Source organism: Dermacentor andersoni, chromosome 5 (assembly GCF_023375885.2).
Source record: "Dermacentor andersoni chromosome 5, qqDerAnde1_hic_scaffold, whole genome shotgun sequence".
Lineage (NCBI taxonomy): Eukaryota > Metazoa > Arthropoda > Arachnida > Ixodida > Ixodidae > Dermacentor > Dermacentor andersoni.
The window spans coordinates 60,720,956-60,745,214 of record NC_092818.1 but is presented as its reverse complement, the minus strand read 5'-3'; the positions used below and the strand labels follow the sequence as shown (position 1 = coordinate 60,745,214).

The window sequence follows — 24,259 nt, the reverse complement described above, 5'->3', positions numbered from 1 at the left end:
TTTTTTCTTTTCTGAGATATAGGCAAACTGGTATTCATGACTTGGGAGTGCCTGCAAAGTCTGCTCTAACCCATTTTTATTTGTGTGGTCCGCGCAGATAATTGTATGTAGCAATAGAATAGGCAAGCATTGATGACCATTCATGTATCCATTCAAATTTCGAATTTCTCTTCATCTGATCATTCCAAAGCTATCGATTTCTAAGGTCAGCAAATGTGTTGTGACAACTTTCAGAGTCACAGCCTGCGCGACATGGAAAAGCAACTTATCTGGAACCTGTCCGATGGCCAGGGCAACACGTTGTGGCACGTCTGTGCTGCGCGCAATCACCTGCGGTGCTTCCAGTGGCTCTGCCAAGGTCATCCTCAACACGTTCTGGCCGATGAAAACCACAGCAACCTCACCCCCGTTGCCACAGCAGTCAAAGTAGGTAACTTGCCAGACTGCTCTGTGAGATTGAGCTCGCTGCATTTTAGGCTTTGTGTTTGTAAGCAGCGTATAAAATGGTATGTAAAAAAAGGGGGGAGGTTCAAGGGGGCAGCAAAAGGCACAGATTATGAAAAGATAATGTTTATTACACGATCTGTAATGTGCATGTCTTAGGGAAATAAGAAAGAGAATTAACGTAATAGGTGCATGACACCAAGCAGAAAAGCTACGAGCCAGATGTACCTGTGATGTACTTCGACTGGCAAGGAAGATTGCCTATCTCATTGGTTCTCATTGGTTACGTTATACAGCAGTAGTTGATAGGTTTCCGCATTGTGTTCTTTTATGCAAGGACGTTCACAAGTTGGTATGAGTGCTTCCAACTCTTGATGTGCCTGCAGGCTGCACCTCAAGCCTATCAATCTTACGAAAACCTCTGTAATTGCTCCATGTTCTGTTTGATATGTACATATTGTAAGCCATATGCAGCCATTAAAGGAGTACTGACATGATATTTTCGACTGTTAATTTTTCTGCGTTAAAGGAAGTCCTACCTGTGACACACAAAACTTCTAGAAAGCTTCTTGACATGATTTGAAAAGCGTGTGCACATCTTGTTGTATCATGAAATGTTGAATGAACATTTATGGCAAGAAGTTTTTGAAGATGTTTTCAAAACCTCCACCTTGAAGAGCATATTTGGACATGTTGTTTTCAACTATGAATACTTTCTTGTACTTTCTATCTTTAAGTTTTTATAACTTGTAAAGAGGTTCACGAAGATTAATTTCTTTCTAAAAGTATGTATTGCCTCGGCTCCCCGCACAGACTAAAGTGCATGCATTTAAGTTTGCTTATCAGCAAAGTAGAATTCACGAATTGCGTGAATATGGCCACCTGTAGGAGGTGAAAAAAAGAAAAAAAAAATGAAGTTACATGTAATTGTGACAGGCAAGCAAATTCTACATTTTCTATGATAGGATGTGTTTGCACAGAGCAGAGCCTTTGTGCCATTCTCCTTGTAGATATGAGTAGAGGCTCCTCATTTCCTGACAATCTTTGTAACATGTATGTACTTGAGCAAAACAAACTAATGGAAAATGACTGATATTGCATTACACGTTGTGTAGCGCAAAAAGGACATGCAGGAGTCAAAACAACAGCTTAATCTTTGTCTTCTCTTTCGTCGTACGTGCCCCATTTTTGCTAGGCATTATGTTTATATGTGTAAGATTCAGACTTTCTATGAGAAATCAGGCAGCTATTCTTTTGCAGTCACATATGTTTTCAACTACACGAAACGTCAGACTCCCCGCGCATAACATACGCAGTATTTGCCCAGATTCTCCCACTATTCCACTAATTCAGAACAGCTAAGATGGTCTAGTGGTCAAGGTGTCTGACTTGGGAATGCGATGTCTTGATTTCGAGTGAGCTTTCTTTTTTTTTTTCAGCCCAGTTTTCTTTCATGATCACATAAATGGCTATTGTTTATTCTCATATAAACTAATTGTGATTACTGACATTGAGTTTATTCACAAATGAAAAGGAAGGTTTTAAAAATGTTCTGAAAGCTTCCTTTAATAAATTTTCTAGACATCTAATAATGTAGCATTAGCACAGCTACAGGAGGTTTTCTAGAAGTGTACATCCAAATAACATTTAAACTGAGATTTTCTTTAGGCATTTCGCTTATCCGTTAAAGAAGTATTTTAGACATTCTTTAGACCTCTGAACCCCAGAAAATATACTAACAAGCCTCAGAGTGCCACAAATAATTTAACATACCTAATAGCCTTTCTAGAGCCAATTTCAGTTTTGTTTCCCAGGAGGATACTGTACCGTGACGTCAAGACACAGTATGTGACCGAAACTGGCTGTAGAGAAGCTATTATATTAAATTGTGTACAACGCTCTGAGGCTCATTACTATTTTTTTGGTGTATAGGGGTGTAGGACCTTCATTTAAAAGAAAAAAAGAAAAGAAGACTCTAAAATATTGTGCTAGAACTTTGAAGTGTGATCCCAAAAAGGAGGTAGCAGGCATCTCCAGGGGGATGCGACTCGGGAGCGATTTTAAAGTAAGCCTAAGGACCTGTCCATCTCGTAAAACAAAGCAACTGTACTACAACGAACTGGAAAAGCACATTAACAACATCGCGTACATTATTAATGCCAAATTGTAAAAGAAATATAAAGGGCCGCAGAAGCAGAATGCTAGTGTCACTGTCAACAAGAAGCCGTTTTCATAGCTGCTTTAGGTAGTGTGACAAGATGAACACAGAAAAGAAAGGAGCTGACAGGGCATGTGCTGTTCCCACGAATGAATCTTTTAATGAAGACCGAACACTTTTTAAGTACCACAGACACTGGCGAAACCAATACCATCAACTCGCCCACGTATCGGTCCTCTTGAAAGCTGTTTTGCTGCTTGACTCCGAGCTATCGATAAGGTTACCATAGCCATGCGGTTAATGTAGTAACAAGTCATAGCAATGAGCCATGAAAGCAAGTGCTTTCACAAGCTATGTGGAAAAACAGCTAGTCAATTAACAATGTCACTGTGGTTCTGCTTCGATTTGTAGCAACAAGTTTTTACTCTCTTGCTTTGAGAACTTTGCTGTGTAAACTATTCGTAAGGCACAGTACAGTGCTTTAACTTTTTAACTGATGCGTCATTGTATGTGACTTGAGTGCTTGTACACTGACCCTGAAAATCCTCTCGCTGGTAATTTTTAGGATGGCAAAGGAGTGACTATGAAAAATGGGTTTCAGTCACTGAGAATGACCACAGGGGAAGCATATCAATGTGATCTTTGATGCACATGTACTAAGAAAGTCATACAAAATTTTCAATTGCTTGCATATGACATCACAATATCTCATCGTATGATACTGAACACTGAGCTTTTTTTTGATACTTTCACTTTTTTTCTTTTGCTGCAAACATCGTCATGCTGAATAATTGTAGCTTTTACTGGGAGTCATCTGTGAGAGCATGTGGAGCAATGACCTAAGTGCGATGTGACGTAGCAGCCATAAGCCATGCCATGTTAAGCTTTTGTATGCAAGGAACAGAATGTGCTGCGAAGATTATGGTAGCTGGCTGATGCCTGGAAAGAGTGGAAAGACATCCGTCATGCATTCCGAACATGTGGGAACCTTGGAACATTGATGATATTGCTGGATGGTGCCCACGATGATCTTTAAAATATGTGAGAATGTGGAGACATGGACTTCTTGTTGTCTTTGGCTGCAGTGTGTGCAATTTAGTGTTGCTAGGCCTCCTTGAGATAGCGCCATAAGTTTGGCAAGTTAGCTTGCCTAACCTTGTATGTAACATTCCTCAATTGCGCTCTTAATGCTTTCCTCTTTCTCTTTTCCTTCATAAACTAGCATGGCAACCTCGAAATACTCCAGTGGCTTGTAAGCAAGTCTATGGCACTGGACCAGGTAGACCCCAGTGAAGGAAATAGAACTCTTCTGCACTTGGCAGCCAAGTATGGACAGGTCTGTATCTTCATGTTGACCTTTCAAGCCATACAAAACATTGCTTTTGTCCCACACTAAAGAACCTAACATGTATGTTTTGTACTTAAAGGACAGGACATTGCAAGAAGTGAAACGTAGCACTGACTGGCAACACAATTTATTTCGGAACAGTGGCGAATATTTGGCTTCTTGCTTCACTGCATGCACATGTGACACGGGGTAATAATGGACAAGACATCACAAAGCGTGATAAGAACACATAGAAAAAAAGAAGTGTTAGATTCTCTGTTGTTCGGTACCATCTGTACACATGTATTCAGTGCCGTTAGATGCCATATAATATGTATTCTATGCTTTCATGACTCAAATAGAGAGTAGCGAGTTGGCAGTACGTCTGTTTCACTCACTGTCCTGTCCTCTTGCACTGGTTATATTAAAGTGGGGTGCATAAAAATCAACTCGCCAAACTCTTTGTCTTTTCACAGTTCATGCAATGCATGCCGTTTTGCCGCTGTTGCAGGAGAGAACAGTCAGTTGGCTGGCTGAGTACATGCATAACAACCAGCTGAACATAAACCGGAAGGACTGCGACGGAAACACAGCAATGCATTTGGCTGCAAGATACGGACACATTCCAGTCATTAAGGTGCGTACCTTGCTGTTACTTGACCGCAGCGTAGCTGAACTGCAAACGCAAGAATGCACAGCAACAATACGTGATGTGTTTGGTGCTACGTTGTTAAACAGAACCAATACAACAAGTCAGTTGTTTTCTCTTTGCAAAGGGGTGGGGGGAAGTGCATGCATAGCTATAAAGCAGACAATGTAGAGGAATACAAAATCTGTTCAGACTGAATAAAGGCCAACTGCAACCACGTAAAAAGCCCAGTTTCAGATAATTTAGACATGAAGTAGTCTGTGTGGAACATTTTACGCTTGAAATGCAAGTGAATGCATCACAAAACGCTCACAGACGTCAATGTTTTTCATACCAAAACTAAACTAAACTAAAAAAAAAAAACATTTCTACTCTGGTTGCGGTAAAGTTTTGCCGATTTCGCTCTAGCGGAATCGCATTCCGGCATAGTTTGCCATCGCATCTACACCATGGACGCCACATCCCATTCTCCTTTTTGACAGGTGCCACACGCGGCTCCTGCTGACAGCGTTCCTAGCATTGCGTCACAAAGGCTTTCGTTCATCTACTTCGGCACGTCCAATGTAGAGATGCGCGAAACGTCTCAAAGATGAAGCAACACCAGAAATGTCCGTTCGAGTGCATTGCCCCTGAATACAACTTACCTTTGCTTTTTGTGCACCATCACAGCTTATAGTAGTTATACTCATCCCGTGAAAGCGTTTGGCGAGCAGGTCTTGCGCGGTTATGTGCATGTGCTCGCGAAATGTAGCAGGTGCAGCTTCATTGAGTGCAGTTTACGTGCCTTGTGCACGTTGGATGGTCTGTGTCACACTTGCCTGCTTGCTGCGGTGCAGTGCAGGCTTGCACTGTAAAAAGCTGGGACAGGAAAGATGTGTTCTGCCTTCCCCTGCGCAGCGTTGCGAAATGCTCAGCCATCATTTGTGTTCGAGTACGTGTTGAAGCACCCGACGGCCACGCACTGCATCAGAATGCTTGCAGCAGCTCAAATCGCATGCGCAGCGAGAAAGCGCGCTGAAAGAGACACTCGTCGACTTGCAAATGCCGAGCGAGCAATGCACCTGGGCGCAACTGGGATATTAGCAGTTGTGTGCAGTTCTGGAACTCTTGCCCTATCTGCATCGCTACCGCCCACCGCCAGGCACACGTCGCTATGTAAACGCTGCCAGTAAGAAAGTTAGACAATTACCAGCCCTGCATCTTTGCCAAGATTGTATCAATAGTATATGCTGTGCATTTATAGCCAATTTAGCCCAAGTGAAATTTCGTTGCAGTCGGCCTTTCAGCATTCTTTGAGAACCCTAACTCTGTTTTCATAAATTTTCTGGCAATAATTAGGTTATTAGCAGAGAAAATGAATGTTCAAGTTCCAGTTGTTGAATGTCACACTGAAACCCCAGCACTGGTACGTCAGTGTGACGTCACAATTCAAAGTACAGTCGAACCTCGTTATAATGAAGTCACATCTGACACAAGAACAGCTTCCTTATATCCAGTATTTATTATAAACATATATCTGCTACACCGTAACAGACAGTGAGGCAGCTTTTTACTCAATTATATCTGTGTTCATTATGTCGAGGTTCAGCTGTACCTTCTTGTATTGGGCACGATATTGTTACGGGGGGAACAGAGAACAAGGTCGCCGACGGTGAAGACGACGAAGTGGCAACAGCCTCTCGGGATCCTCAGATGCTATTTATATATGCCTTGTAAATACACCGTGTAAATAGTTTTATACTCGTGACATTTTGGTGGAGGTGCTGAGTACGCGTATTCGCCACGGAGCTCCGCAGCTGACGTGTCACCCAGCCTGGGACCATGCTTCCAGGGGAAGGCACCGCATCTGCAGCTGCAATGCCGACTACGCTACGCATACCCAGTACATTGCTCGACCTCAGCCGCAAGACCCCAGCAAGTTCACAGGCCTCGATGGTGTTGATGTGGCAGAATGGATGAAGATGTATTAGCGCGTCAGCAAGGTGAGCAGGTAGGATCCGACCATAATGCTGGCCAATGTCGTGTTCTACCTCAGCTGAACAGCACAAACGTGGTTTTACGCACATGAAGAAGAGCTAACCAGCTGGGACTTGTTCAAAGAAAAGCTCTCCGACGTTTTTGGCAATCCGACCGGTCGACAACTAGCCGCCAAGCAACAACTTGCCACGTGTGCCCAAACAGCTACAGAGTCCTATGTCTCCTACATTCAGGATGTCCTAGCCCTCTGTCATAAAATCGACACGTCCATGCCAGAGGCGGACAAGGTTGGACACAATATAAAAGGCATCACGAACGATGCATTCAACCTTCTGGTCTTCAGAAACTTATCGACTGTGGACGCCATCATGAAGGAATGCCGCCGTTTCGAGCAGGCGAAGAGTCGCCGTATATACAATCAGTTTACACGGCTTTCAAATACTGCAGCGACCTCTTCTTGTACTGACCCCACCGTTCAATCTAGCTCGCCACCACCAAGCGAAAACGTGACCCGAATTGTACGCCACGAACTCGAAGCAGTGTTTCCTGCCGCGCCTCAACAGACATCTTGGAACAACACTGCTGAGACGATATCACTGGTCCAGTCTGTGGTTCACCAGGAAATCGCTAATATGTGTCTTCCCAGCGCCTGCTCCTTGAGTCGCCCTGACACCCACCCTGCTCCTACACCTAGGTCCTATCGCAGTCCACCACATGAAATTCGCCTAAGACCGACTGATTTTGTTCATGTTCCACCCCAGGTCTTGACATACATCGAAATGTCGCCTTCTATGTCAATTTCCGATGGTGATTACATCTCCACTCCCATAACTGCCATCACTCTCACTCACAGCGTTACTGTCCCGCATACAATACTGATGGTCACAGACAATCGCGCGTACCTCCCTGTGGTGAATTTCGGTCTCGCTAAGCAATTTCTACCTAAAGATATCACTCTGGCTACAATCACTACTTTAGAAGTTAGCTGTGTTGAGACTTTTGCCGTCGACGCTTCTCTGAGCGTGTCTGGTCTGCCAATTGTACTGACGTCATTAGGAAAATGATTGCCCTGAATCTCACTCCTGCGGAGACTGAACAGCTCTGCAGTCTATTCCTTTCCTACAAGGATATAATCGAACTGAACAACCGACCCTTAGGCCAGACATCACTTGTCAAACATCATATACATACAGGCGATAATCCACCCATCCATCAGCGACCCTACTGAATTTCAGCTTCGGAGCGCCACGTCATCAAAACGGAAGTAGACAAGATGCTAGCGAAAGACATTATTGAGCCATCGTCAAGTCCCTGGGCGTCCCCTGTCGTGCTGGTCAAAAAGGACGGCTCATGGAGATTCTGCGTTGATCACCGCCACCTCAACTGCATCACGAAGAAGGACGTCTACCTACTACCTCGTATCGATAACGCCCTCAATTGCCTGTACGGGGCACATTATTTTTCGTCCATCAACCTACGGTCCGGATATTGGCAGATCACTATCGATAATTTAGATCGTGAAAAGACTGCCTTTATAATGCCTGATGGTGTTTACCAATTCAAAGTTATGCCTTTTGGCTATGCGACGCTCCGACTACCTTTTAGCGTATGATGGACTCATTACTCCAAGGATTCAAGTGGTCGACTGTCTCTGCTACCTAGATGATGTTATTGTGTTCTCGCCCTCATTCAGCACACACATTGAGCGCCTTTCAGCTGTACTTGCCGTTTTTCGCAAGGCTGGTCTACAGCTCAACTCTAGGAAATATAACCTTGGCCATCGTTAGATTACTGTTCTTGGACACGTCGTCGATGCGACTGGCATCCGATCGGACCCAGAGAAAATTCGCACCGTGAAAGAGTTCCCTGTTCCACGGTCCGCAAAAGATATCGGAAGTTTCGTGGGCCTTTGCTCTTACTTCCGCCGCTTTGTTAAAAATTTTGCCACCATAGCATGCCCTCTCACAGATCTTCTGAAGAAAAGTGTGCCGTTTTCATGGGGATCCTCTCAGGCTACCGCCTTTTCTAGCCTTACCACCGTACTCACCATCCCATCGATTCTAGGACACTTCGCTACTTCAGCCCCTACCGAGGTGCGCACCGATCCAGTGGCCACGGAATCGGTGCCGTGTTGGCTCAAGTTCAACACGGCCATGAACGTGTCATTGCGTACGCTAGCCATCTTATGGCCCTGTAAACATTCTTACGGCCCTGTATACATTCTCGAAGCTTGCTAGGTTCGGTCTTTCGATCTTTCAGAACACGGTATAGTCCATCTTTACTGATATGAAATGAACTAGGCTCGATCAGACGCCTTCATAATTCACGATGTGATGGCTCACGGTATCGCCCCCCATATACGTTGTTGTCTCTTCTGGCTTATCCAGACTCCTCTCCTCGTGATGGTGGCTTCTTCGGCATTGTAGAAGGGTAACTTCCTAAGTGCAGCTCAAAGTGTTTATCTTTTTAGTGTCCCTTTAAGTGTTCATTTGAAACAACAACTATTCATTTACGCATTCTAACGCCCCAAAGCCATAAGAGTATTTTTCCTTAAATACAGTCAGCGGAGACCTTATAACAAATTTGGTGGGCCTAAAAAGTGCTTACTACTCTGTAAGTGTGCAGCTGACTCATGTTAAAATTTTCAGACTCAAAAACATATACTAAAAGAGATGCTGCACTGGAGGGCTACAACTGAGTCGACTTAATTTGTGTCCACTTGGGTTTGTTCAAGTCCACTGACTGATCAATATGCAAGCTTTCTTTATTTTTAATATAAATATTTTGCTCTGAGTGGAGCATGGCTGTATGGCTGAGAACTGAAACCATGACCTCGTGTTGACAGCCATTGGGCCATCACAGTGGGTTGGTAACAGGTGTAATGATAATCACAATGGTGACGCCAGTGACGCTAACGTATTTAATTAGACCAAAGCCAAAGGCGCTAGTTATTGCAGTACCATAATAATGTCACAAAAACGCAGTGAAATACAAAGCTATTTGAACAGTGGCATTTCAAAAATATGTCAAGTGAGGACACGTGCTTTAGCACACTGACCATGTCTTGTGCAGTTGCAGAAACCTCCCATTTTCAAAACATACGAATGTGCAGACTTTAATCGGGAGAGGAAGCATGCAGAAAGATCTTCCTTGTGCTTACGTTTATTTTTTAGTTACTTTGGCTCTCTTGGTGTTATCCTCCTCACATTTACTGTTTCATTAGCATTCTTCCTAATTCTTTTTTTTTTTGTCAGCCTTGAAGAATGCTCAGTATGAGTAGACAGTTGTTACTCCGCTCTCCTTCCTCTTCATATGTTACGTCCTGCTTAGCACAGTTATTGTATTTCTATATGAACTCCGCTGCAGGACAGAGCCCTCTCCCAGCAATCTCCAGTTATTATTGTGCCTGCTGACTTCGTCTACGCTTTCAAGTTTCCTGATCTCATCGTAACACCTAATCTTCAGCTATTCTTGACTTCCCTGCCCAAGGCACCTATACTGTAACTTAACAGACCACTGGCCATCTGCTCTGCCTCTGTACATTACCTATGGGGATGAAGCTTGGAGGATCACATAGAAGCTTGATAGGAAGCTAATAACCTTGAAATGAGCGATGAATGTTAAATGATAGGTACTATAATATTAATCCCTCAAGGGATCTTTGCGACTTCAGTTCGCTATGTGCGATTGCCACTTTTTGGCCTATGATGAGCCCACTTCGTCGTAGGTATTTTGCCGCTTTCCAAACAGTTTCTTGTGTCCAGAAAACATCAAACAGTGTTTTCTTTATCTTTCGTGACAGAGATGGTGTGAAGGCATTTTATCATCCGTTCCTTTTTATTGAATTAGATTTTCTGCACTACTTCATGTCACACTTCTATGTTTTAGTTGTGTTCTTGAAACGTATAAAAAAAAGCCCATATGGTATGACAGTTTCAGAAAGAAAATAACTTTTAATTGAGCAGTTAAAAGACGGGAAGATGGTATAGATCAGAGAAAAAAGATATAATGTTCAGAGCAGGTAACTGGTGGTCTATTTCAGTTAACAGAATGGGTGCCAAGGAAAAAGATAACCAGTTGAGGGCATTATAGGATTGGTGGACATGTTGAGATAAGAAAATATTCAGGCATAGGATGGGGTTGGCTAGTGTAAAACAGATGAATTGGACATCGCTGGGAGTGACCCTGTAGGTAATATAAAAATAAGATGAAGTAGGTGGTGTTGTTGATGAGGCATTGCATGCATTACATGATCTGCCCAGATCCACTCCTTCCTCTTAATCTCAGCTTCACTTGGTTTTGACCTTCCTGTCGCTCATGCAAGGCTTGTCACTTCTGTCACTTCAGGGGGTGCAGGATCTGTGCATTAGCGTGGCGTCCACCCACCTTCTTCAAAAGGAACTAGCGTTCCGGAATCTTAACCCAGCACGTGCCGTGCCGTTGTGCAGTGGTGGGCGTGCTGTTTTGGTCCTCCGTTGCCCCAATTTTCTTGCATATTGTTTTCTTTTGACGTGTATATAGTTGTGTGTTGCTTCAAAATAAGATTCAGAAGGAAGTTAGCGCCTGGGCCATGCCTGTCTCATGAACCCTGCTTTTCTTTGCGCTTCAGGTTTGCCACCACTTGTGTGACTTTCTAGTTTCGTGTTTGCTATTCTCCGTACAGGCACTGGTGCTGCACCGTGCTGACGTCACGGTCCAGAACGAGCAGGGCCTGCGACCGTACGGTGTCGCTCTGCAGAACAGCCAGGAAGCCTGCGCTGACTACCTCCTCACCGTAGAAGTCTGCCTGGGGCTCTCGGCTGACCAGGTGCTGCTGGAGGGACATTTCCAAAGGTGGGCAGCCTTGCCACGTCCTTGTCTTAGAATGTGTGAATAGTAATTTTACAACAAAGATATTAGGGGTATTTCCACAAGCATATTCCTGCAGCATGTTTGGCATGAAATGTTAATGAAAGAGCAGCGTTGGAGTCCCGAACTTTTGCTTTGAAACGTATTTATCAATGATTATAAAATAACAGTTACTTTGCGTATACATCACTCGAGGAGACAGCAACTTCCCTGTGTGTTTTTTTTTTATCCACTATTCTGTGGTTTTTCTTTCTCTCGTCCTGCTTTACTCACTCCACATTCGAGGTCAGCTTGGAGTTCGTATGGGTGTGGCTGAAAGTTTATGACGTGGTTCAGTAACGCAGTCTGCGCGGGAGTCCCAAAGTGACTGTATGACCAGGGCGTTAGTGATGACTGATTACTAAAAAACGCCAACAAGCAGGCCACTATAATTACCGCCAATGTTTCCAACAAAGGGTGTGAGAAGTTGCTTATACAGCTTTTATGGCTTTGATGTATCGGGTGCTCAGATTGGCGTACATCTGCACAGGTTTTCTTGAGACCAAATCGAATACAAATTGAGTCCTTTTCTAAAACTTTACAAATAAAGGACATGCTTTTTCCCTTTGACAGCTGTTCTTGTTAATCTTTCTTTCTGACTGCGTGTCAACCTCTGCAGAGTTTTTTTTAGTGTTGGTTCAGTGGGCATTTCGAACTAGAACACAAAAGCTGGTCCCTCATCACTGCTGTCGTCTGAGCCAGAATTCATCAACAGTTCATAAGTTTCTTTATCTGTCAAAGCATGGATGGACTTGCCAAGCTGTCTCACCATAGTTGCTCTGCCGAGATGAAATCACAAAGCACCGATAAACGTGTGCTGCCTAATCTCCAAAATTTAATGTACAAGTTCCATGCATTTAGCTGATCTCTCCATGGATGGCACAACTTATCTGCAATATTATCTTTTGCACTAGTAGTTGCATCAGGAAATGCAAGAAGTGCGCTTAAAATGCAAAATAACTATAGTACTTTGAAGTAGCAGGGATGGGTCTCCAAGTTTATCTCAAGTTCTACTCTTCACACTTTCGGGAAGGGGCCCATTAGTAAAAGGATAAAAGACTACTTAACTAACCGGACACACTTTGTGCAGATTAACCGTTCGAGTTCTAAACTAACTCAGGTCACCTCTGGTTTGCCTCAGGGCAACGTTCCCGCAACTGCACAAATTTTTAGTTTATATTAGCAACTTGCCCACTGACAGTCACGTCAACATAAGACTCTTCGCTGGCAATTGTATATTGTATAAAGAAATTACTTCGCCAGATGAGCATGCAATTCTAAACAATGCACTGAAACTAGTCTCTGCGTGGTGTATGAAGCGGCAAATGACTCTCAATGTTAAAGAAATCTGTTCTTTTGAGAATAACAAGAAAGCACCATGTACAGGAGTTCCCTCACACCATAAACGATGACCCCATAACATCAGTCACAGAACAGAAGTATCTCGGTCCAACACTAACGTCTGACCTTAGATGGGAGTCCCATGTTAATCATATTACTTAAAGGGCCCTAAGTCGACTTTTCTTTGTTAAGCGGCACCTACGCCAAGCTCCACGCGAAACTAAATTACTAGCTTATAATGCACTTGTGAGATCAACCCTAGAATATGCTATCCCAGCATGGTTTCGGTCGACTAACAAAGTAATTAACATGTTGGAAGGAGTACAAAGAAAAGCAATTAGATTGATCTTCAATAAATATAGACTTGCAGATTCTCCAAGTGCCCTGATAAAAACTGCCAGAATACACAAAATCTAAAACCCAGTCACACTCGCACGGTTGAAATTACTGGACCAGTTAATTCATAACAAGTGAAACACTAATAGTTCCAAGTACATTACCATCGCAAACACCAGAATAACATGACTTAAGCATTCTTACACCCTGCAAGAATATTGTTTTCAAACTGGCTGCTTTAAGTACTCCTTTTTTTCCCGCTAGCCATAAGTCACTGGAATGGTTTAACTCCCACTATCATCAATAGTTTGTCACTTACACATTTTTTTTATATTTCTTGAAAACTACTTACTGGGTTCTCAATTATGAAATTTAACTGTTGCGTGCCTTCTGCACTTGATGTTACTGCACTCTTGCTAACCTTCTTTTCAACGTTTTTGTAAATGCCTCTAGAATGTATAGATGTACATATTTAATCCTTCTTTATATTTTGCACTTTGATGTTGCTACTTAATATGTTTGCTATTCAGATTATGTATTTGTATCTCATATTTTTTTTTTTCACATTTTTACTAAGACTTTGTTATGTTTATTGTTTGACCTTGTGCCCTTCCTGCAATAATCTCTTATGGGATTGGCAGTATGTTCTAAATAAAATAAATAAATAAATTAGGAAAGCTTCTGTCACGGCCCTTTAAGTAACATGATTAACATGGGAGTCCCATCTAAGGTCAGACGTTAGTGTTGGACCGAGATACTTCTGTACTGTGACTGAAGTGTGGTTTATTAAGACCACAGATAGGACATTACAAACAACTTAAAGGCATCACGGGAAAGTGGAAGCTTCAAGTGATCAAGGGTAACAAAAGAAGAAGGGGGTGCGTCAGGCCTGGAGTCATTACGCTGGTGAGCTTGAGGCCAAGGGTTCAATCCCGGCCACGGCGGCCACATTTAGATGGGGGCAAAATGCAAAAATACCTGTGTACTCAGATTTAGGTGCACGCTAAAGAACCCCAAGTGGTTGAAATTAATCCGCAGTCCCCCACTATGGCTTACCTCTTAATAATATTGTGGCTTTGGCACGTAAAATCTTGGAATTTAATTCAATGTTAAATCAGCCTGGAGCCAACGCTTTGAGAGGGGGGCTTGCCTTCATCAGGGCAACAGCTGGTTTCCTTTGCAGAATTTGTATAAATGAAGCATTAGGAACAGGTAAGCAGTTTGTTCATGATTACTCTCTCAGTAGTTGTGTGAAATTTGACAGAACGTTGACAGAAGACATCCTCTTATCCTGAAAAGAAGCATTATCTTTTTCTATGACTTCATGTCTGCTTCCATATCAGCTCCAAAAGTAATAATGTATGGTTGCCAACCAAACTGTGTTGCCATGCACTCATCATGATCACTGCTGTAGTGATGCAGCTGACACGTGCATGAAGTGTTATTTGAAGCTCTAATGGATCTCCTTCTGAACTGCAGTTTGCAAGCGGAGAACACAGAGGTGAAGAATGGATTCAAAGAGGTGAGTGCGCTCCTCCCCATGTGTTGTAGCTGTCTCGTGAAGTTCTTTATTCTTTACATGCAGCAGCATTTATAGATGCAGTTTTCTGCTCCAGCCAATTACAAACTTTTTGTAAAAGCATTCCATGCACGAGGGCATTACCCTTGCGTATGCTGGCTACTGATCCAATGCAGTGGTATAGCTACCAATTTTCTTTTAATATATGGCTTAGAGACAATATAGGACTGTTAATAGTAAGAGTTAGTGAGGTGCTTGGTTAATTAGCTAGTTATGCAGGGTGTTATGGTGCAAAAGCTAATAGTAAGAATAACAGCGTGAACTATTGCACTTTACAGTTACTGTAGATTCCCTTTAGCATAAACACAAAAAGTATGTTCTTCCCATCAAAAGTTGAATGTAAGGAAGTGCAGAGAATTGAGGGAGGCTCAGCAAACGTCCCCAAACAGCTCAACTTATTATCAAATTGGGCTTACCAGGGGTCTGTCTTAAACAGAATATATTTAACAAGGCATGTCTGGGATTATGAATACCGTACACTTGTGGAACAGATCTACCTGTTTGAGTTTGCAGTTTGGCTCCACTGATGCCTTGTGCTACGACTGCACAGCGTGCATCCAGTGCAACCAATAGAACACTGATTGCGCGCATTTACAAGTGAAGAGACGTCGAAGACAGAGAGAGTACTTGAAGCTGACTACAGAAACAACCTTGAACGGAAAGGAACTGACCTTGGCTGCTTGCATTACTGTCTTTCAAGCCAGAAATTGGCCCAGCTTTCCTTTCTCCATTGTCTTTTACGTACACGTTGAATGCAGTTATGGCTTTTGCTGGTTTGTTGACGAGATGCCCGTTCGGTTTCATTGCACGCAGTTGCTCGTGCTGACAAGAAGATTGCTAAGGAGGCAAGAAGAGGCACTGCAGTATGTCCAGGCTGTGTGCACAGGCAACTTGAGTTCAGACAGGGCTGAATCTGACAGCGCTTCATCATTACCGTGGAACTCTCTCTCAGGGTGAGTCCAGAAATGGCATGTTGGGCTCAACTGCACCTCTCTGTCATGATAATTGTAACATACTTATTTGTTTAGTTGAAGTACCTAGGAGGTACACAACATACATTGTAGAGGGGAGAAGAAGAGGCAAGAACAGTAGTTTAAGATAGTACATTGTTGGAAACAGAAATATTGAGAGGGCTACAATAAAACAAGATAGCTCTAGGGATCAACAAACCAGTGCAATAAGTACACCAGTAAATCACATTAATGGAAATGTGTGATTTGTTAAGAAAATACTTGCTCAAAACAGCTACAAGAAGGTGAAATTACAGTATATAAAGTCTTGTTAATGCCCAGGCTACACCGTAAGCTGTGTCGCAGGTGAAGTATGCATGTTGAGCCAAACAGAAAGCCGCACTCAACCCAGTCTTTCGGCCAGTACTGAACTGAAACTTGAACTGATATTTTTTGGAACATGCTTGAACTTGAGCTGAATGTAGAATAAAAGGAATTATTGTAGTTGCTGGTTCAGAGCAACCCAGCACTTCAATTTAGTTTTCTGCGATTGTTCATTTACGAGTGGTTCACATGATTGACACTATTGGCTTTTGTGAAGTCATTGTTTGTATGAGCACGTTGTTTGCCTGCAAGAGAGCTGTCGGTGCTGTTTGCTGTTAAGCTGTGATCAGTGATTAGCTTGAACATAGTATAGTACCTTAGATTAGAACTTATCACAAAAATAGTTTTGTTTAGATTAGAACTTATCACGACGTCCTTGAAGTAGATGTACGTAAATCGATTAATTGATGCTCTTTCTATCGTGTTGCGGACAAGCTGTCTGGCATGATGACTGTTTTATTCTAACCGTGGCTAGTTACACCTTCCTTTTACACCAGAAAAACAATTGGAATTGAAAATGCTTCCACTACGTAGGGTAACACAGGAGTGAAGACAGTAGAGGCCACGAATCAAGAGAATATCAATAAACTGGCTGTTAGAATAGGAAATGAGTTCACAAGGTGTTACTTCCACTTACACTGAACCAATGCTGAACTATAATGAAGTCTAGAATGAACAAGTAGAATGAAATGCTATAACTTACAAGACCAGCATGCCTTCAGCATTCTTCATTTTCTTTTGGTTCAGTATTCCACAAGTCTTGGTGCTTTGCTTTCGGGTTGCAGGAATTCTGACAGCAAGCACGCACAGGCCAAGCTCCAGGCACTCCTGGAAAACAGCCAACTCAAACTGCTTCCAGAAGAAGAAAGCCGTCTGCTGCAGCTGGAGGAAAAGTGGCGGCGCCTGCGGGTGAACAAGGGCGCTGTCGAAACACGCTCCCCTGTGGAGCTAATTAGGCAAGTGGCTGAAGTGCTCAAATCTTCTTCGTCTGCATAATTTCTGTGGCACAATTCCATGGTACGAAAAACATGGGCGTATCCACAGCCATCCCAATGGTTTTTCTGCCAGATCTAGTGAGCTTTTGACCCATTTAGCATCAAAAAAGCCGCAAGGCTGTCCAACAAGCAAAAGTATGCATGCTCAGTGGTATGATGCCTTTGTGCAGTGCTTGAGCCACATTTGTGCACTGTTCGCACTGCATTGCGAGCGGCTGTGGTTTGAAGCCAGCCGCCCACACAGTTTTTCAAAAACCAAATGAAGATGTGTTCTAGCCTTTGCTCACTATTAATTATTAGTCGGAGGTATCAGCGCGTGCAGACGAAGTGAGCGGCACCGGCATTTCAGATTTGAAATTTTGTGTCAGTAACAGACAAGCCTTTGTACACTAGGGATCAAAGAGAGCAAATGGGCTCTCTCTGGCAGGCTGATCATGCTGCAGCAAAGGAAACGACTGCATGCCTGTATTGGCGCTGGCACTGCTACGATGGGATGATTAGCAGAGTTGAGATTTAGAAGAAACGCCGAAGCACACTGCTGATTTATTTGGCAATATTTTCCCAGTTCTCACACGCCCCGAATCAACCGCGCGCCCACTTTCTGTGTGTACAAAGTAGATAACTAATGTAGAAATGACGTTGAAGCACCTAAACACAGTATAAATCTAACACGCACCTGATTTTTCAATAAAAAAAATAGGCAATGGTCTAACAAGCGTTTCACATCTGCGGCCGGGTTTCTAAAGCCAGCTTCGCTGCAATACATACGTATTATGCGGCAAAGCATACAAACGTTGCGAAAGGGGTTTTTGTATCGGGTCTTTCGGCTTAATTAGTCTGGAAAAGAAAAGCGCGTGTTAGAATCGGATAAAAACCGTAATCAGACATTGTGAGCTATGGTTGTTGCTTTAAAATCTTCCTAGGGCGGACCGAAACTAGGCGTTTTCGACGGAAGATGACGTGTGATTTGACCCATTTCTGTCCCCTAAGCTCCGGCGAGATAGACGCTGCCATTAAAGGGGTCGCTAATGCGGTTACCATAGGGGCTGGTGTGTCCCTGCTGACTTTTCAAGTTCGATTTGAAGCCAATTTTAGGATCGAAATAACGAACGTTTGGGCCCACAGAAATACATGGGCATCAGTGGGGACTTTTTGGCCCCACTTTTTGGCAGGGATCGAATTAACCGAACGATGGAATTAACCGGAGTTGAATTAACGAAATTGTACTGTAGTCATTCCTTGTTAAGTTCTTCAAGTATTGATGGAAGTGATGCTGTAGGCAGTATAAATATTTGCTTGAGGTGAAGCTTAATTCAAAGATGCTCAGCCGTCTCAATTCAAACAAACTCTGGATGACTGTCTGTGTGAGTGCACCGCTTGATTCCGATGCATTCTGTGTTTGTGATTATTACACGCTTTTTTCTTTTTTTATTTCTTCATAACCCTCTCTGTAAGGACCCTTGCAAGAGGGTTGATGGTATTGTTAAATAATAATAAAAAATAATAATAATTTGCATGATATTTGTTATGAGATTGGTTTTATGCAGCGTTTGTATCAGATCGGGAGTGAATGCAGCAGCAATGTTTTCGCCACTATTATTAACTGTGTCAGTAGTGAGTGAGTAATGAGCCAAGTGCAGCTGCTTCAGAGGTAAATAATTTTACACACAGTGCCTGAAAACTTGCTGCATGTCAGTGCTTTATGAAATAAATAAGATTATAATGGTGCCTACTGTACTGTGCACATGTATATATGCGGCAAGCCCCTCAATGACTACATCTCTCTGTGATACCGTGCGACTTCTCATAAAAATGCATTAAAGCATGCCATGCAATTGTCACACTCTAAATGTGTCTTCGCTGTTGTTTTGATGTTTTTAACTTTACTCCTGAAGGTTAAGTGTTCCTTGCATTGTAAAAAGCTGCTCAGAACTGTCACATAGATTCTACGAGAAGTCTACGAGACTTGATGAGATCAGTTGAAAGCAGCAGGCCTCACTTGCCTCTTTTGGTACAGGTACGTGGTATGTTTAACGTTTTGAATGTTGCTGTGTTGCAGGTCACAGTTTGCACAAGTGCTAGCCAAGTGCAGCACTCCACCGGTGCAGCCGATGAGGCCAGCTTCCTCCTCTGGAACGTCAGTGTCCAACGAAAGCGAAGAGGAGAGCACGGAGGACGAGCCGAACGTTGTTAGCTCCCTGGCCACAACGAAGCACGTGCCAAGCCTCATGCCCTGGGAGCAAGAGGTCTGCTCCTGGGACAAGGTCCAGGTCTTCTTGGACGGCCTGTGTGAAAAGCAGGCCCCTCCAAAGAAAAACAGGAGTTCAAACACGCTCGTGATACGCCAGGGAGCATCCAGGCTGCGGGCCAAGAACTATCGCGAGCAGCTCGAATCTGCGCCTGAGAATGTCAGCTTGAAAGTGCTGTTTGAGAACAACCCCGAGTTGAGGCAGGAAGGCCAGACGTGCTCTGTTCTCGAGGTGCTGGAGCCATCGAGCAGCGACGCGGAAGACGATTTGCACCACGACAGCTGTGGCAGCTCTTCGGGGTCGTTTCGGTCCAATGAGAACGCTGTGCTGCACGTGGCGCAGCGGCGGCAGCCGAGACAAGTGAACGGGGACCGCCACTTGTGCGGTTCTAGTTCGGGTGCCTCGAAGGAAGGTGGCAGGGCCAGAGCCATCTTTCTGACAAACATTGCAGAGCTGCCCGATTGCTCGAGCAGCTACAAGCTCAGCGTGAAATTCCAGCAGTCCCAGGAGTGTTCGCATACGAACTTGCCTGAGGTTGCACCCAAGGAAGAAGTTGCAGAAGCCGGCGCAAACGATGGCAAATCAAAAAGTGCTGAAAAGCAGATGACTCTCGCCGAGCCTGACCTGATTCGGGGAACCAGCATGGCAGAAAGGTGTCCTCTCGACACATCACAGGGGAGTGCTGTCTCGTCCTTGGAAGTTCCTGCTCGAGAGGTCTCCGTGCAGGATGCCGAAGAGCTGAAAGAACAGCACGATGGCGCTGAAGGTGTTACAGCTGAAAGCACACCTTCCCCGGCTGAAGCCTCCTCGCCCGGTGCATCCAGTGCCAAAAAGCGCAGTGGCTTCTTGCTCAAGTTCTCCCTGAAAAGCCGCTTTCAGTCCAAGCAGAAACAGCAGCAGCAGCAGCCGCGCAAGTGCGAAGAGATAAGTCCCGAAGAGTTCCGCGAGACGTACACGCGTAGCGCAGGTTCGGAGCCTCCAACAGTTCCAAGCAGAGACAGCGCGGTGCCGAGCCCCGTCAAGGGGAACGAACTGTTTTCGAGTGCACCACTACCGCCACCGCCGATTCCTTCATTGCCGCGGAGGGACCCACCGCCAGTGCCTCCTCCATGTGAAGAGGTGCCTCCGCGGTCCGCCATGCCTCTCACCGAGGAGCAGGAAGAAAAGTGCTCGCCTTCAGAAGATGGGCTGCTCTACCTCCGCAACGGTTCACCCGAACCCAGCATACTGCAGCCCGACTCTGTCCTATCCAAGACGACTGGAGGTCAGTGGGTGTTTTTTTCTCTGCAACACCTTACTCTTTTCTAGTAACACTTAAAACAATGAGATTAGTTGAAAATATCACTCTTGAGTGTCTACTCAAAGGCAGTGGCTACAAGTCTCAAGCGTGGTGAGCACCTTAGCTGGTGAAAGTGATAGGATAGCGAAATTATGGCGCACGCATTTGGTAGTCATATCAACGGTGCAGCCAATTAGAGCCAGTAAATGTCTGTGAATTACTGTGCAGACTAAACAGATCACCTATTTTCACCTGTTCATAATGTGTGGCATTATAATAGCCATCATAATTTATTTAATCCTTAAAGGCCCCTTTCCAGGGTACCACGTGTGCATGTAGAAAGTGCATGTTACTACCATAATATCTCGCAGAAAGTAATGTGGGAGTTACAAAAAGGGATACGTAAGTGCAGAAAACATAAACACACATAAAAAAATACATATAGCAACGTGCTCTAACATGTAGGAGTACATAAGTGATGCAAATTTCGGCAGATGTAATGGATGGCAACTAACAGTTTAAACACCCAAGGTTGTGCTCATTGACGATGAATTCAGGATGTTCATCTAAATCTGATGGAATTGTCATAGTCCAACACATCACGCAGTCAAATGCATAGCACTCTTTGGCCAGACCTGGCCCTTTCGCCACTAAACCCATAGAGTTTCCTACAACAATTACTAGAGGGAGCTCTGGCGCTGCAGTCGTCCTACCATGGGAATGATGGGAAGTACATGGATTTGTCTGATCTTCATGCTTGTGGGTTCAGACGTTTTTGTGGCTTTGTATATTACGCTATATAAATCTTATTGTCGTATATTTCAGCACAATCTATATTCTTCGAAGTGTAGAAGACGCCGGGAACGCGTACAATTGCTATTAATTGCAACAATTGAGCTTGTCCAGGTGGCCAAATCGAAACGCGCTAAGCGTCTCAAGGCACTGGCATGCCCGTGATAAATTCATAAGGGCGTTTCATTCGCATATCGATACATGCGTCCGTGGCTTAATGGTTTCTATATCAGGCTTCTGTGCTAGAGTCCATGTGTTTGAATCCTGCCGTCGGGCAATTTTAATTATGTTTATTTAATTATTTATTACGCAATACACTGTTAAAAATGACGAGTTTACAAAGTCACAAAGCCGTTTGAAGTCAAAAAAACGAAGTTTAGGCAAATCCATGTACTTCCCATAATTCCCATGCTGGGACAACCGCTCGCATTGCAGCTCCTGTAGACACTAGCGCCAGAGTTCCCTCTAGTAACTTTTGTAGGAAACTCTATGACTAAACCCTACGCATCATCTCACAGTCATAATCACATGGTTCCCAATCCACTTCCTGGTGGAGTCATGGCTCTAGATTGTACATCACAGAAGACCATGTTGAAAATAGTGCAGGCAAAGTTTCACATGAAACCATTAATCAGCACGCTACTTGAGAATACCAGTGTTGCAACTTGTTTGTTCTTGCTTCTGTTTTTTTTTATGTACAATATAAAGTAAAGATAGAATGAAACAAGACTGCATTGAATTTCAGTTCGGTCTACAAAACTATTAAGGCATCAACAAACCACACATTTTATTGACTTTTGGCTTGCGCCTTTCACACCAGCCCCAACAGAGTGACCAGCCATCTCTTCTTGTTTCACAATTTATAAATAAATTAGAGCTCATAATCCAGTCAGAATGGCACAGTAGTAACCTACACAACAGGTTCTACAACATACATTCAAGATTAAAGTGTCCATTTATGTCCCTTTCGAGCATGCTCCCACTAGAAATATGTTAAGCTTTCATGCTGTTAATCTTTCATGCATTCAGGGGTATAGAATGGGTGGCCATTCATTAATGCTACGGGCACATTAATTTTACCGTCTTAGTTACACTTGAACATGTTTTAGCTCTTTGCCGAATGAGTTCCCCCTTTGCCTCGATTTTGGTTGCCCTCATTAGCTTGACAGCCAATTGTGCCAGAAATTGCAAACCAGCATGCCATTTCAGGAACACTTTCACGACCTGCATCGTCAGCATCGCAGACCGAAGATGGTCGACGGGGCTCTGTAACGCTCAGCAGGACAAGCGCTTTCTCCCTGGCCAAGCCACTGTCGCCTACCGAGCTGTTGCTGCACACGCCAGACTCCTCGGTGGGCGGTCGGCAGTCACCTGCTCCCAGCGAAGTCTCCAAGACGGAGAGTGCCCTGTCGCCCCCGAGCGAAGCATCCAAGGCAGAGAGCGCCCGACAGCCGCCCCTATGCAAGATTGAGGAAGCAGCTCAGGAAGCACTAAAGCGTGTCGCTGGTCCACTACTAGATGCGACCAAGGGGCCCCAAGAGACGGCAGCTGCTCAGGAATCCCAGCCGTCACTTGTCCCTAGCAGCAGTAGCAGCAGCAGCAGCAACAGTGCAAAAGTGAGTCTTTGTCTATGTTTAGTTGTCTTTACTCTAAAGTGACCATGTTCATTGGTTGGCAAAAGTATGGCAATCATTGACAAAGCGTGTAACCAACTCTGAGATTAAGAGGAAGGAGTGAAGTTGGGCAGTTTATCCAATCCGTAGGTCAAATAAACCAGTGGCTATGACTGTGACCGAATGAGCCTCAAGTGCAGACATGCAACTGGGTCAAGCTTGGCTCTCTCCACCGTTTCCTTAGGGTTGCCACCACACATGTGGCACACTAGTGCCAACCTCCACCGTTCATATGCATGCATGCAATGAAGCAAGCTGTTGAATTTGCTCACTTGCAAGCAGACAGCGCTCTGCAAGTGAAAAGTAGAGACATGGAAGGAGAGGAGAAGGCATTATTGCCAGAGAGAATAAGCGAAGGGAGAGATATAGACTATAAGGATATAGACTAGACTTATATTCCATGATGCGTCCCACGCAAACACACTGTCTGGGCTAGTTGGCGATTCATAGTTGCGCGTGACCAGCACAAAGGCGACACAAGGACAAGAACAAGAAGAGGACAAGCACTGTTTTCGTCTCATTCTCATCTTTGTGTTCATTCTGAAATTCATGAAAGATTCCCAAGTCTCAAGTCGACCTTGTCAGGATAAACATTTGTCCCACGTTCAGTTCAGGCCTAGTGAGGCAAAGAGCTAGTAGGTCTCCCCTCGAAAGTGTAGTTTAACCACAAGCATACTTGAGCAACATGCAGCTTGGAGATACGAAGGAATTCTCAATGTTGCAGCGACTGTTCCTGTTTGTGTAGCCATTATTTGAGAAGAAACAGTATACATGAAAAGCCTGACAGGAGACGACAGATTCAAATAAGCGTGTAACACATTACGCAAAGCTTAGTCAAGGTGCACTTTTGTTTGAACCTTGACAATTTTGACAACCATTAGCAAGGATGCGAAATGCAATGTTGCTGGTGGGAAATAGCAATTACTACCTTCATCCCCTTCTTCATCCTGGCTATCTGGAAAGGAAAGTTCGCACTCATAAGCATATCACTTCTGTCTGTCTTACTTCGTGGCATCAACTTACTATGTGTGACGCTCCTTACTAGTGGATGGGTAATGCTGTTAGTGCAAGGGTCTAGCATGCTGTAGTTTTAAGCCATGGATCCCACGCACCTACTTTCTGAAGTTGACTTCAAGCACCAAGGAGAGCAGTTTCTGATTTGTTGCATGCTGGTACAGAGAAGTACCTTGCAACAAAGTATCCTTGCCGTTCGTGTGGACCCATGGCGTAGTTATCCTT

At 44.1% G+C, this 24,259-nt stretch overlaps 1 protein-coding gene across 3 annotated transcripts in view; it reads left to right on the top strand.

Annotated features, from left to right (window-relative positions):
* LOC126530698 (uncharacterized) overlaps window positions 1-24,259 on the top strand; it is a 129,416-nt gene that overhangs the window by 94,324 nt on the left and 10,833 nt on the right. For all 3 annotated transcript variants that reach the window (XM_050177963.2, XM_055070737.1, XM_050177964.3), the window contains 9 exons: window positions 235-426; window positions 3,825-3,938; window positions 4,441-4,566; window positions 11,219-11,388; window positions 14,599-14,641; window positions 15,512-15,651; window positions 16,818-16,988; window positions 19,087-20,540; window positions 22,557-22,963. In XM_050177963.2, coding sequence (XP_050033920.1) covers window positions 235-426; window positions 3,825-3,938; window positions 4,441-4,566; window positions 11,219-11,388; window positions 14,599-14,641; window positions 15,512-15,651; window positions 16,818-16,988; window positions 19,087-20,540; window positions 22,557-22,963 — 2,817 coding nt within the window. The remainder of the gene's footprint in view (window positions 1-234; window positions 427-3,824; window positions 3,939-4,440; window positions 4,567-11,218; window positions 11,389-14,598; window positions 14,642-15,511; window positions 15,652-16,817; window positions 16,989-19,086; window positions 20,541-22,556; window positions 22,964-24,259) is intronic.